Source organism: Odontesthes bonariensis, chromosome 6 (genome assembly GCF_027942865.1).
Source record: "Odontesthes bonariensis isolate fOdoBon6 chromosome 6, fOdoBon6.hap1, whole genome shotgun sequence".
NCBI lineage: Eukaryota > Metazoa > Chordata > Actinopteri > Atheriniformes > Atherinopsidae > Odontesthes > Odontesthes bonariensis.
This window is the reverse complement of record NC_134511.1, coordinates 41,554-55,658: the sequence shown is the minus strand read 5'-3', so window position 1 is coordinate 55,658 and position 14,105 is coordinate 41,554. Positions and strand designations below refer to the sequence as shown.

The 14,105-nt window shown below is 42.8% G+C and overlaps 1 protein-coding gene across 1 annotated transcript; it reads left to right on the top strand.

Annotated features, from left to right (window-relative positions):
• Positions 1 to 3,510: 3,510 nt before the first annotated feature.
• On the top strand, positions 3,511 to 13,894 carry LOC142381753 (noelin-like). The gene is made up of 7 exons (XM_075466951.1): positions 3,511 to 3,678; positions 3,801 to 3,869; positions 6,048 to 6,197; positions 8,997 to 9,152; positions 9,599 to 9,818; positions 10,162 to 10,268; positions 11,084 to 13,894. The coding sequence occupies exons 1-7, from the start codon at positions 3,658 to 3,660 to the stop codon at positions 11,744 to 11,746; spliced, it is 1,386 nt and encodes a 461-aa protein (XP_075323066.1). The 5' UTR covers positions 3,511 to 3,657; the 3' UTR covers positions 11,747 to 13,894.
• The last annotated feature ends 211 nt before the right edge of the window (positions 13,895 to 14,105 follow it).

The following is a 14,105-nucleotide window of genomic DNA, read 5'->3' as shown; positions in this document are numbered from 1 at the left end:
TGAATTCTCTTCGTTTTATTCTAACCTTTACAAATCAGAACCTCCCCCTGATACCTCGGCCATGGAGTCATTTCTTAACAATTTAGATATACCAACTGTAAATAGAGAATCAGCAGAAAATTTAGATAAACCATTAAGTCTACAAGAAATCACTTATTGCATTTCTCTGATGCAGAATAATAAAAGCCCTGGCCCAGACGGTTTCTCAGCTGAGTTCTTTAAAAAGTTTGCTGTACAGCTTGCCCCTTTATTACTAGATGTTTTCAATGATTCGTTAGAACGGGGTGTTTTGCCGCCAACACTAAATGAGGCGCTGATATCTCTTATACTTAAAAAAGATAAAGACCCAAATTCATGTAGTAGCTACAGACCAATTAGCTTGCTTAACAATGATGTGAAGTTGCTGGCAAAGATACTGGCATGCCGACTTGAGACATGCCTCCCTGACATTATATCAGAGGATCAAACAGGCTTTATTTTGGGCCGTCAGTTGTCGTCTAGTGTACGTAGACTTCTAAATGTGATCTTGACTCCCTCTGCTTCTCCAAACCCTGAGATGGTTATTTCACTCGATGCGGAGAAGGCATTCGATCGGGTGGAGTGGCAGTATCTGTTTACTATCCTCCAGAAATTTGGATTCGGCCCTAAGTTTATCTCATGGATTCGCCTTCTCTACTCTGCTCCGTTGGCAAGAGTTAAAACAAATTCAGAAATTTCACCTCCTTTCCCTCTTTCGCGTGGCACGCGCCAAGGATGCCCCCTTTCACCGCTGCTTTTTGCTCTCGCTATAGAGCCTCTGTCTATTGCCCTGAAAGCTTCCACATTATTTTCAGGTGTAATCAGGGGAGGGGTTGAACACAGAGTAGCACTATATGCTGATGATTTATTATTATACGTTCAAGACCCAGTAAAGTGTGTTGGTGGAATAGTAAATTTGTTAGAGACCTTCGGAATATTTTCTGGTTATAAGCTGAATATCACAAAAAGTGTATGTTTTCCTGTTAACCGGTTAGCAAAATCAATTTCTCCTGACGTGCTGCCCTTCCATCTATCTCCTAGTGGCTTTAAATACTTAGGTGTAAACATTTCACATTCCTATAGCTCACTTTTTAAGAATAATTTTGTGGAATTGACTGAGAAGATTAGATTAGACCTACAGAGATGGGGTGTGTTACCTCTTTCACTAGTGGGTCGTATCGAAACAATTAAAATGAATGTATTACCCCGGTTCCTATTTCTTTTTCAAACTCTCCCTCTCTTCCTCTCCAAATCTTTTTTTAAATCCCTCAACACCATTCTACTTTCTTACATCTGGGCAGGCAAGCCCCCCAGGATTCAAATATCTATCCTCCAGAGGCCCAAACAAGATGGGGGCCTTGCACTTCCCAATATGCAGTTGTATTACTGGGCCGCTAACCTCCAAAAGCTTAAATCATGGTATCATTCCCCTGACACTAACTGGTGTCTTATAGAAGCTAGCTCTTGCACTTCATCCTCTCTACCCGCATTGCTTTTTGCTCCGCTCACAACGCGCCCCTCTCAGTATACTAATAACCCTGTTGTACTTTCCTCGCTAAAAATCTGGAAACAGTTCAGGCAACATTTTGGATTAAAATCTTCCTCTGTCCTTTCCCCTATTTGCAACAACCACCTGTTTCTACCTTCTCTGCTAGACCCAGCTTTTAAACTATGGAAAAAGAAAGGCCTGGTTTCTTTTTGTGATCTTTTTCTAGATGAAACATTTGGTAGTTTGGAAAACCTTGTCACTAAATTTGGCCTGTCAATTCAAGGTCGATTTAGATATTTCCAACTTCGTAGTTTTGTAAGGACTAATTTTACATCTTTTCCTAAACTGCCTGAGAAGACTCTTTTAGAGAATATAATGTCTTCATCATCAAAATCACAAAACAGCATTGGGTCAATTTATAACCTTTTACTCTCTACACAAGTATCTTCCCTTTCATGGCTAAGGGGCACATGGGAGAAGGAGCTCGGGCTGGGGCTGGACGAGGACTGGTGGAGGGAGTCCCTGCTTAGGATCAGCTCCACTTGTACTTGTGCTCGTATGAGCCTTATTCAGTTTAAAGTGGTTCATAGGGTCCACTATACTAAGGCCAGGCTAAAGAGACTATTTCCTGATACAGATGATTCTTGTGTTCGATGCTCTCTCTCCCCAGCAGACCACACACACACATTTTTCTCCTGCCCTAAGCTCAGCTCCTTCTGGTCGTCTTTCTTTAACTCCCTCTCTGTAATTCTGGGCATCCCCTTGACCCCTTGTCCCTTAATTGCTATTTTTGGTGTGTCTCCTACGGGCAAGTTTAATAAATATCAGGCTGACCTCGTTGCGTTTGCTGCCCTCATAGCCAAGCGACGCATTTTGTTACATTGGAAGAGTCCTAATCCCCCTGGCACAACCTCCTGGTTAAAAGATTTAATGTCTTTTCTTCATTTAGAGAAAATCAAACACACAGTCAGAGGATCTGTGAAAAGATATCACAGAATATGGGACCCCTTTCTTTCCTATGTCAACTCTTTAACTTTGATAGACTCCTAAATTTGACCATAATTTCTTTCTTTTTTTTTTTTTTTTTTTGTTATTGTGTGTTTCATTATTATTATTATTATTACTACTACTATTTATTTATTTACTGTTACTATTACAATGGTTGCTATTCTATTATTTTCTTTTTTATTTATTTATTTATTTTTTCTTGACCTCTTATTTACCATATAAAGTGAACTTTGTACATTGTGCAAGACTAGGCAGGGTGGGTGGGTGAATTGGGGGTGTTGGTCATTTGGTATTTTGTCTGGATGCTCTCTTACAACTGGTTTTATCTCCAGGGAAAAAGAAACAAAAAAATGTCAGACTTCCTACTTACAGCTGATTTGTGTTTTATCTGTAATATGCTTTGAAGTTTGCACAATAAACATATTATAAAAAAAAAAAAATAAATTAAATCCTAAAGTCAGTTACAGCCTCTTACAGTGTAAAGTGGTTCTAATGATGGTAAAATACCTTTAAATGTTTTAAATCGTCCCTGCTCATCTTCATCCTTTTGAAACTGGAGGAAATAAATCTTCAGGAGAAGAATTTAACCCCCGAGAGAAATAATTAAATTCTGATGAATCTGACGGTTTCATGGATGAATAGGAACCAAATATCAGGTCACAATAAAAATGTTAAAGCATAGAAATACGTCTTTAGTCCAAAATACCTCATGTTTGTATCATTTATTTTAATCTAAAATATGATAGAAAAACACATTTTACGTGTCGGATCTGAATAACATTGAAAAATCTTATAAATATTAAAGAACCGACATTTTCTTCCTCAGGCCAAATGGCTTCCTGCGCACACACATGCACACATTCACATGCACATGCACACACGGACACACACAGAAACCCTCTCTCAGCACCCTGGGCAGCTCCTCCTCCCCCTCCTCCTCTTCCTCCCCCTCCTCTTCTTCCTCCTCTTCCTCCCCCTCCTCTTCTTCCTGCTGCTTCACGGATCTGTTCTCCAGCTCCGTTGTGACATCATCTCGCTCCCTGCGCAGAAGGATCTTGTTTCCACTCAACTGATTTTTGGCGTCGCATCAGAAAAGACGAAGAGAGGAGGAGGAGGAGGAGGAGCAGAGGAAGAACAGACAGATGCATCAATCAGATAAACGAGTTAGTAACCGAGTCAATGAGCAGAGAGCCAGATAACCGGATAGATCTGCCAATAATCTGATAAACGGGCCAGTAACCAGATTCAGAACCAGGTTGAGTTGAAGACGTGTTTTTGGTTTCAGGAACAGATGGAGTCTGAAGAGAATCATCTTTATCTGCTGCTGCTGCTCATCGGATCGCACGTCACTCTGGTAAGGGAAGGCAATTTTATTTATAGAGCACAACTCATACACAAGGCAATTTTATTTATAGAGCACAACTCGTACACAAGGTAATTTTATTTATAGAGCACATTCGTACACAAGGCAATTCAAAGTGGTAACAGCTCGGCTTCTCCTTATGTTCTGTTAGGGTTCTGTTAATGTTCTGTTAGGGTTCTGTTAATGGTCTGTTAGGGTTCTGTTAATGGTCTGTTAGGGTTCTGTTAGGGTTCTGTTAGGGTTCTGTTAATGGTCTGTTAGGGTTCTGTTAATGTTCTGTTAGTGTTCTGTTAGGGTTCTGTTAGGGTTCTGTTAATGGTCTGTTAGGGTTCTGTTAGGGTTCTGTTAGGGTTCTGTTAATGGTCTGTTAGGGTTCTGTTAATGTTCTGTTAGGGTTCTGTTAATGTTCTGTTAGGGTTCTGTTAGGGTTCTGTTAGGGTTCTGTTAATGTTCTGTTAATGTTCTGTTAGGGTTAGGGTTCTGTTAGGGTTCTGTTAATGTTCTGTTAATGTTCTGTTAGGGTTAGGGTTAGGGTTCTGTTAATGTTCTGTTAGGGTTCTGTTAGGGTTCTGTTAATGTTCTGTTAGGGTTAGGGTTAGGGTTCTGTTAATGTTCTGTTAGGGTTCTGTTAATGTTCTGTTAATGTTCTGTTAGGGTTCTCGCTGCTGCAGCTTCATGCTGTTCCACTCAGCTCTGATACGCCATGTTTTTCAGAAAATTCCTTGCTGATTACTCTTTGATCAGATTCCAACATGTTTCTTTAATATCTTTCAGTCGTTTTTTTACATTCTTACACAAGCTGATACTCTCAGAAATAAACTGTTTTCCACCACCGATCAGTCCCAGAATGAACTTCTGTAGCTTTACCTCCAGATGTTTGTTCCAGATGTAAATAAAAACTGAATCTCAGGTAAACTCAGCTCAGATTTAACCTAAAACTAAAGATGAAGCCCAGGTGCTTTGCTTTAGTACAGAAACAGAAACATGATGGTAATCAGTGTTCAGTATATGATAAGATCTGATAATAAAACTGCTAATAATCTGGATTATTAAAGGATTTATTACAGCAGATTAGGATTAATAATAAACTGCAGAGCTGCTACAGAAATACTGAATTAGTTCATATTTTACAAATACCAAAGGTAAAGACCGTTAAACATTCGGCTGCTCAAAGATATCTGATGATGTTTAATGTTCTGCGTCATGTGACTGAAACTCAATCCCAGAAGGACACGGAAACATTTGACTTCTGACTGGAGAAGGAACCCGGAGCGTCCGAGGGAAGAAGCAGAGATTATCAGTGGTGGAAATACAACTGAGAGGAGTTCAGATGATGTTCAGAGGAATTCAGCATTTAAAACAAAGAACAGTTTCAGCTTTACTTCATTCTTACAAAGACCGATAAAGAATGTGATGATACTGAAACGTCTTCTCCCGGTTTAAAAACATTCCACAATACTGTGGGATGAACACATCTTTGAGTCTGTTAGATTCTCACATAGTTCACACATTTCATCCTTCTGCTCGGTCCGAATGAAAAGTTCGTTTTTATATCCACAGTTTGGTTTTATGTCCACAGTTTGGTTTTATGTCCACAGTTTGGTTTTCTGAGCATCTCGAGCTGCACGACTTAGATTGTTTTTGTCTCTGATGATCAGGCTGGAAACAGTGAAACTGAAGAGAGAAAAACATCTGAACTGCAGTGGGTTCAGCTCTCTTCCTTCAGAATCAAATAAAAACGATTCATTCTTATTTTGGTGTCTTGAGTAAGGGTTAGGGTAATAATAGGGTTAGGTAGTTCTGTAATAAATCTACAGAATATCCTTTAACCACACCTTAAATACTCAGATTACAGGTGAAACTGTCCTCAGATCAGTTTCACTGATGCACAGAAATGGGTCACGCTGTTATATTAAGTTCAGCCAGCAGAGGACAGAAAACACTCTTTGAATTTCAATAATTTAAGATGTCTGTATAAGGCGGGGATGATGTGGGCCATGTGCTCCTGAGCAGGTCTGACAGGTGAACAGCCTGAAATGTGACCTGTTTCCAATCCTCCACTTAAAGCAGTTAGAAATAAATCTGCTTACTTCAACTACAGTCAGCTTGAACTACATTTATTTCCACTGTTGTCATAAGAGTTCATAATTCTCATCATTACCCCATTAGGTGGGTCCTTCCACCCCTGAGGAGGGCTGGCAGGTGTACAGCTCGGCTCAGGACTCTGAGGGCCGATGTGTTTGCACTGTTGTGGCTCCTCAGCAGACGGTCTGCTCCAGAGATGCCCGAACCAAACAGCTGCGACAGCTGCTGGAGAAGGTGAGAAACATCCATCCATCCATCCATCTTCCGCTTGTCCGGGGATCGGGACAAGCGGAAGATAGGCGTCCAGGAGGCATCCTAACCAGATGCCCGAGCCACCTCATCTGACTCCTCTGGATGCGGAGGAGCAGCGGTTCTACTCCGAGCCCCTCCCGGATGACCGAGCTTCTCACCCTATCTCTAAGGGAGAGCCCAGACACCCTGCGGAGGAAACTCATTTCGTCCGCTTGTGTTCGCGATCTCGTTCTTTCTGTAACTACCCACAGCTCGTGACCATAGGTGAGATTAGGATCTCGTTCTTTCGGTGACTACCCACAGCTCGTGACCATAGGTGAGGGTAGGATCTCGTTCTTTCGGTCCCTACCCACAGCTCGTGACCAAAGGTGAGATTAGGATCTCGTTCTTTCGGTGACTACCCACAGCTCGTTACCACAGGTGAGGGTAGGATCTCGTTCTTTCGGTCACTACCCACAGCTCGTGACCAAAGGTGAGATTAGGATCTCGTTCTTTCGGTGACTACCCACAGCTCGTGACCAAAGGTGAGATTAGGATCTCGTTCTTTCGGTGACTACCCACAGCTCGTCACCATAGGTGAGGGTAGGATCTCGTTCTTTCGGTCACTACCCACAGCTCGTGACTATAGGTGAGGGTAGGATCTCGTTCTTTCGGTCACTACCCACAGCTCGTCACCATAGGTGAGGGTAGGATCTCGTTCTTTCGGTCACTACCCACAGCTCGTGACTATAGGTGAGGGTAGGAACTCGTTCTTTCGGTCACTACCCACAGCTCGTTACCACAGGTGAGGGTAGGATCTCGTTCTTTCGGTCACTACCCACAGCTCGTGACCACAGGTGAGGGTAGGATCTCGTTCTTTCGGTCACTACCCACAGCTCGTGACCATAGGTGAGTGTAGGATCTCGTTCTTTCGGTCACTACCCACAGCTCGTGACCATAGGTGAGGGTAGGATCTCATTCTTGCGGTCACTACCCACAGCTCGTTACCACAGGTGAGGGTAGGATCTCGTTCTTTCGGTCACTACCCACAGCTCGTGACCACAGGTGAGGGTAGGATCTCGTTCTTTCGGTCATTACCCACAGCTCGTGACCATAGGTGAGTGTAGGAACTCGTTCTTTCGGTCCCTGCCCACAGCTCGTGACCATAGGTGAGTGGAGGAACTCGTTCTTTCGGTCCCTGCCCACAGCTCGTGCCCTTAGGTGAGGGTAGGATCTCGTTCTTTCGGTCCCTACCCACAGCTCGTGAGGGTAGGAACTCGTTCTTTCAGTCACTACCCACAGCTCGTGAGGGTAGGAACTCGTTCTTTCGGTCCCTACCCACAGCTCGTGACCATAGGTGAGTGAAGGATCTCGTTCTTTCGGTCCCTACCCACAGCTCGTGACCATAGGTGAGGGTAGGATCTCGTTCTTTCGGTCACTACCCACAGCTCGTGGCCATAGGTGAGGGTAGGATCTCGTTGTTTCGGTCCCTACCCACAGCTCGTGACCATAGGTGAGTGTAGGATCTCGTTCTTTCGGTCCCTACCCACAGCTCGTGACCATAGGTGAGTGTAGGATCTCGTTCTTTCGGTCCCTGCCCACAGCTCGTTACCACAGGTGAGGGTAGGATCTCGTTCTTTCGGTCCCTGCCCACAGCTCGTGACCATAGGTGAGGGTAGGATCTCGTTCTTTCGGTCACTACCCACAGCTCGTGACCATAGGTGAGTGTAGGATCTCGTTCTTTCGGTCACTACCCACAGCTCGTGACCATAGGTGAGGGTAGGATCTCGTTCTTTCGGTCACTACCCACAGCTCGTGACCATAGGTGAGTGTAGGATCTCGTTCTTTTGGTCACTACCCACAGCTCGTGACCACAGGTGAGGGTAGGAACTCGTTCTTTCGGTCCCTGCCCACAGCTCGTGCCCTTAGGTGAGGGTAGGATCTCGTTCTTTCGGTCCCTACCCACAGCTCGTGACCATAGGTGAGTGTAGGATCTCGTTCTTTCGGTCCCTACCCACAGCTCGTGACCATAGGTGAGTGTAGGATCTCGTTCTTTCGGTCCCTACCCACAGCTCGTGACCATAGGTGAGTGTAGGATCTCGTTCTTTCGGTCCCTACCCACAGCTCGTGAGTGTAGGATCTCGTTCTTTCGGTCCCTACCCACAGCTCGTGAGGGTAGAATCTCGTTCTTTCGGTCCCTACCCACAGCTCGTGACCATAGGTGAGGGTAGGATCTCGTTCTTTCGGTCCCTACCCACAGCTCGTGACCATAGGTGAGGATAGGATCTCGTTCTTTCGGTCCCTACCCACAGCTCGTGACCACAGGTGAGGGTAGGATCTCGTTCTTTCGGTCCCTACCCACAGCTCGTGACCATAGGTGAGGGTAGGATCTCGTTCTTTCGGTCACTACCCACAGCTCGTGACCACAGGTGAGGATAGGAACATAGATTGACCGGTAAATTGAGAGCTTCGCCTTCTGGCTCAGCTCCTTCTTCACCACGACGGGCCGGTGCAGAGCCCGCATCACTGCAGACGCCGCACCGATCCGTCTGTCAACCTCCTGCTCCATTCGTCCCTCACTCGTGGACAAGATCCTGAGATACTCAAACTCCTCCACTTGGGGAAGGATCTCATTCCCGACCGGGAGAGGGCATTCCACCCTTTTCCGGCCGAGGACCATGGTCTCAGGATCTTTACCATAAAGTATTAATGCTCTGTTGTTATATGTTAAACAGACTGTACAATATCAGGAGTAACATATTCAATTTTATTAAATGTATAAAATGTTTTGATTTTGTTCAGGTTCAAAACATGAGTCAGTCCATCGAGGTTCTGGACCAGCGAACCCGCAGAGATCTGCAGTTTGTGGAGAAGATGGAAACACAGCTGAAAGGTCTGGAAAACAAGTTCAAACAGGTGGAGGACGGACATGAGAGCAACATCGCCAGGCAATACAAGGTACAAATAAATGCTTATTTCATCTGATTACATCATAGCTCATCATAGTTATAGCTTAAGTCTATAAGTTACAGCTTCTCTTGCTCTGAAATATGATATTATAGAAAAATTGTGTTTTGATTCAACACTTTTAGCTGTAGTTCACATTAATTGTAATTATGATTACAATTAATTGAATTCCAATTGGCTTGAATTGGACTTTATTATCTAAGTGCCTTGAGATGACATTTGTTGTATTTGGCACTATATAAATAAAAATGAATTGAATTGAATAAAGTTGTTGGCACACATTAGTTTGAACAGGTTCAATAATGTTCCAGTTTACAGAAAATCCCCAAAGATTGGTTTGTTCTGATCTCAGTAATCATGATAAAATGTGAAGGATCCAACAGCTGGAACTCGGATCTGATGACTTTTTGTTTTCTGCATTCTTTGCTGTCTGTTAGTCTATCAAAGCCAAAATGGAGGAGTTGCGTCCTCTTATCCCGGTTCTGGAGGCCTACAAAGCCGACGCTCTGCTGGTGCGACAGTTTAAAGAGGAGGCGGCTAACGTGACGGAGCTGCTGGGATCACTGCAGGAACAGCTGGGAGGTCTGGATTACCAAGATCTGCACGGCCGGGTGATGAACCTGGAGGACCGGCTGAGGGCCTGCATGCAGAGGCTCGGTGGGTTTATTTGATTTGTTTAGTTTATTATTGGGCTGAGGGGGTGGGGGAGATCTGAACTAGTTATTCTGGAACAGATTGAAGCAGAATGAATAAGCACTGTAAGTTATAAAGTGCTCTAACTCAGAGGGAAAGACTTGGAGTTGAACAGAATTGTACGTAAAAGACCCGTGAACATTCCTGTCTGAACTGAAGCAAAGCTGTTTGTTTTACTCTTATTTTATTATTTCTCTTATTGTGTTCGCGGTGTACCTCTGAACGTTGCCGTTTGTTTTACTCTTATTTTATTATTTCTCTTATTGTGTTCACGGTGTACCTCTGAACATTGCTGTTTGTTTTCCAGCTTGTGGTAAACTGACAGGAATCTCTGAGCCAATCACCATCAAGACTTCAGGATCCAGGTTTGGCTCATGGATGACCGACCCGCTGGCGCCACCTGGAGACAACAGAGTGAGTGGCACCATCACTTCAACAGCACAATAATAAATCATGGAAATAACAGTCCAAGTCTTCTTTAGCTTGTTTTTATTACAACAAGTGGGACGAAGCTTCGGCTGTTTACCTGAAAATGTCCGTCTGAAATGACTGAAACTCAAAACATGTCTTCTTCTTAGACGTAGACTTTGATGTTACCCATCTAACCCACCTTAAAAAAATAATGGAAGACCCCCTGAAGCACCAGAGTATTAACTGTATTCACATTGATATGATCCCGGTTCTGCGTCTATAAGCCAGATTCTGAGCTGAAAGATAAACTATGAACACTAACTTTCGATAGAAACATTTTGGAAAGTAAATACATCCTGAAGGTCCATTGTGTTCAATGGCAGAATCAAAAAGCTCATCAGGAGACTGTTCCAGAAGAACCAGGCAGGCTGATAACTCATATTTTCTTAAAGCTTAAATTTCAGCCAGATAACAAGAATGTACTTGCAATTTATCACAATCACAACCACCTTACTGCTGACTACTGCACAAAGACAGCTAATGTAGCGCACTACTGCACGTTTATGTACACAGGCTATATTTCTATATCTTTATATTTCTATTCTATTTAAGAATCCTGTTATAATATTGTTGCATCCTTATTTTATCTTTTATTATATTTGGACATCCAGGGCGGGCAACAAAGCAAAGAATTTCATTGTACAGGGAAACACGTTTCTAACTGCACATATGACAATAAACCTTTGAATCTTGAATTGCTGAACCCGATCTGTGCCGGGTCAGAAGATTAATTATCTCTTTGTTTCCTTTCCAAACAGGTGTGGTACATGGATGGTTACCATAACAACCGCTTCGTTAGGGAGTATCAGTCGGTGTACGACTTCATGACGACCGATAACTTCACCTCTCACCGGCTGCCCCACCCCTGGTCTGGCACTGGTCAGGTGGTTTATAACGGATCAGTTTACTTCAACAAGTTTCAGAGTCACACCATCATGAAGTTTGACTTCAGCACATCGGTGGTCAGCCGCTCCCGACAGCTCGACTTCGCCGGTTACAACAACATGTACCACTACTCCTGGGGGGGGCACTCTGATATCGACTTGATGGTGGACGAGGGCGGGCTCTGGGCCGTATATGCCACCAATCAGAACGCCGGAAACATCGTGCTCAGCCAGTTGAACCCCAACACTCTGCAGATCATCCGCAGCTGGACCACCAACCACCCCAAGCGCAGCGCTGGCGAAGCGTTCATGATCTGTGGAACCTTATACGTGACCAATGGGTACTCAGGGGGAACCAAGGTGTACTACGCCTACTCCACCAACTCCTCCACCTACGAATACATCGATATTCCTCTGACCAATAAATACAGCCACTTGTCAATGCTCGACTACAACCCGAGAGACAGAGCCCTGTATGCGTGGAATAATGGTCACCAAGTCCTTTATAATGTAACGCTTTATCACATAATACAGTAAGATTAATCAGAGAAAGTCCACAGAATGTGCAGTCAACACATAGTAAGATTCCCACAAATTACTTCTACATCACTTAAAAAACCTGTTTGATATACAATAAACCCTGAGATTCTCTGACTTTTGGAGAATTCAGAGACAAAAAACTTATCAGGTTCAATTCTGTGCTTCCAGGACGGAGAGAGGTTTTTTAATCTTATTAGCTCAAATTGTTACCGAGTCCCCATCTGAAGCAAATGCACTCCAACAGGTCCAGGACTGTCAGAGATACCCTGTTTACTCCTTCAGTTGAGCAACGACCACTGCGATATGTAACAGATTAACCCTAACCACGGCGATATTTAACAGATTAACCCTAACCACGGCGATATTTAACAGATTAACCCTAACCACTGCGATATTTAACAGATTAACCCTAACCACTGCGATATTTACCAGATTAACCCTAACCACTGCGATATTTACCAGATTAACCCTAACCACTGCGATATGTACCAGATTAACCCTAACCACTGCGATATGTACCAGATTAACCCTAACCACTGCGATATGTACCAGATTAACCCTAACCACTGCGATATTTACCAGATTAACCCTAACCACTGCCATATTTACCAGATTAACCCTAACCACTGCGATATGTAACAGATTAACCCTAACCACTGCGATATGTACCAGATTAACCCTAACCACTGCGATATTTACCAGATTAACCCTAACCACTGCCATATTTACCAGATTAACCCTAACCACTGCGATATGTAACAGATTAACCCTAACCACTGCGATATTTAACAGATTAACCCTAACCACTGCGATATGTACCAGATTAACCCTAACCACGGCGATATGTACCAGATTAACCCTAACCACTGCGATATGTAACAGATTAACCCTAACCACTGCGATATGTAACAGATTAACCCTAACCACTGCCATATTTACCAGATTAACCCTAACCACTGCGATATTTAACAGATTAACCCTAACCACTGCGATATTTAACAGATTAACCCTAACCACTGCGATATTTAACAGATTAACCCTAACCACTGCGATATGTACCAGATTAACCCTAACCACGGCGATATGTACCAGATTAACCCTAACCACTGCGATATGTAACAGATTAACCCTAACCACTGCGATATGTAACAGATTAACCCTAACCACTGCGATATTTACCAGATTAACCCTAACCACTGCCATATTTACCAGATTAACCCTAACCACTGCGATATGTAACAGATTAACCCTAACCACTGCCATATTTACCAGATTAACCCTAACCACGGCGATATTTAACAGATTAACCCTAACCACGGCGATATGTACCAGATTAACCCTAACCATGGCGATATTTACCAGATTAACCCTAACCCTTAACAGATTACAGGAAGCTGTGACCACTGATGGTAAAAACGGTCGCTGTTTGTACCCGTTAGCTGACATTCCTGTTCATAAACCCAACTTCTCATTTTTCAGTTCCTAATGAAGTAGACATATCCACAGACCTGGAACGTTTTAGCTTCAGTAAAATAGAAGTGGGTAAATTCATATATGGTTTGATTTCAGATTAAATAGCTGTACATTAATAATTATTTTACTTGCTTTTCATTGAAGATAAGAGTTAAAATCAGGTTCAAACCACCCAAACAAATGAGGGTGGTGTTTCCTCTTGTATTAGAGGTAGCTAACTCTAGCCCATCTTCTCAGTGTTAGTATTAGTTAAATACTAACACAAAAGTTAAATTCTTAACAGACCTCTCTCAGTACTGGAATCTTACACAAAGCGCTGGACTGTTATCTTACAGAATGTCTGAGTACTTTTATTAAATGAATGTTGTGTTATTCTTAGAGTTTTTTGGTTTTTTAGATAAATGACTCAAATGCAGTGCTTGACACAATTTCTTATTATGTGAAATTTGAAGAACATGCTAAAATGTGATTTTCACACTGTAAAAGGAAAACAAACATCTTTGAATGGTGTTTGATACTGCAGAATGCTACACTTTGTATGATTTAATTTGTCTTCTCTTTGGATAATTTTTCTCAGACTTTATAAGACCATACTTATAGCTCTCACACTTATGTAATATTGTCTTTTCTTATTGTTATGTATCAAACAGCAATACAAAATGTTTTCTCTTTTTCATTAGTTCAGTTTTGGTTAAGTTCTAATTGCTATTCTTCCATCTTTGGGTGTCAACTAGGGCTGTGACTCGATTAAAATTTTTAATCGCGTTAACTACAGGCTTTGAAATTAATTAATCGAAATTAATCGCATTTTAATCGCATATACTTTATCCTTTAGAAAATTAACTTTTTCAAATAAGTTTGGATCAACTTCATCTTGGAAAAA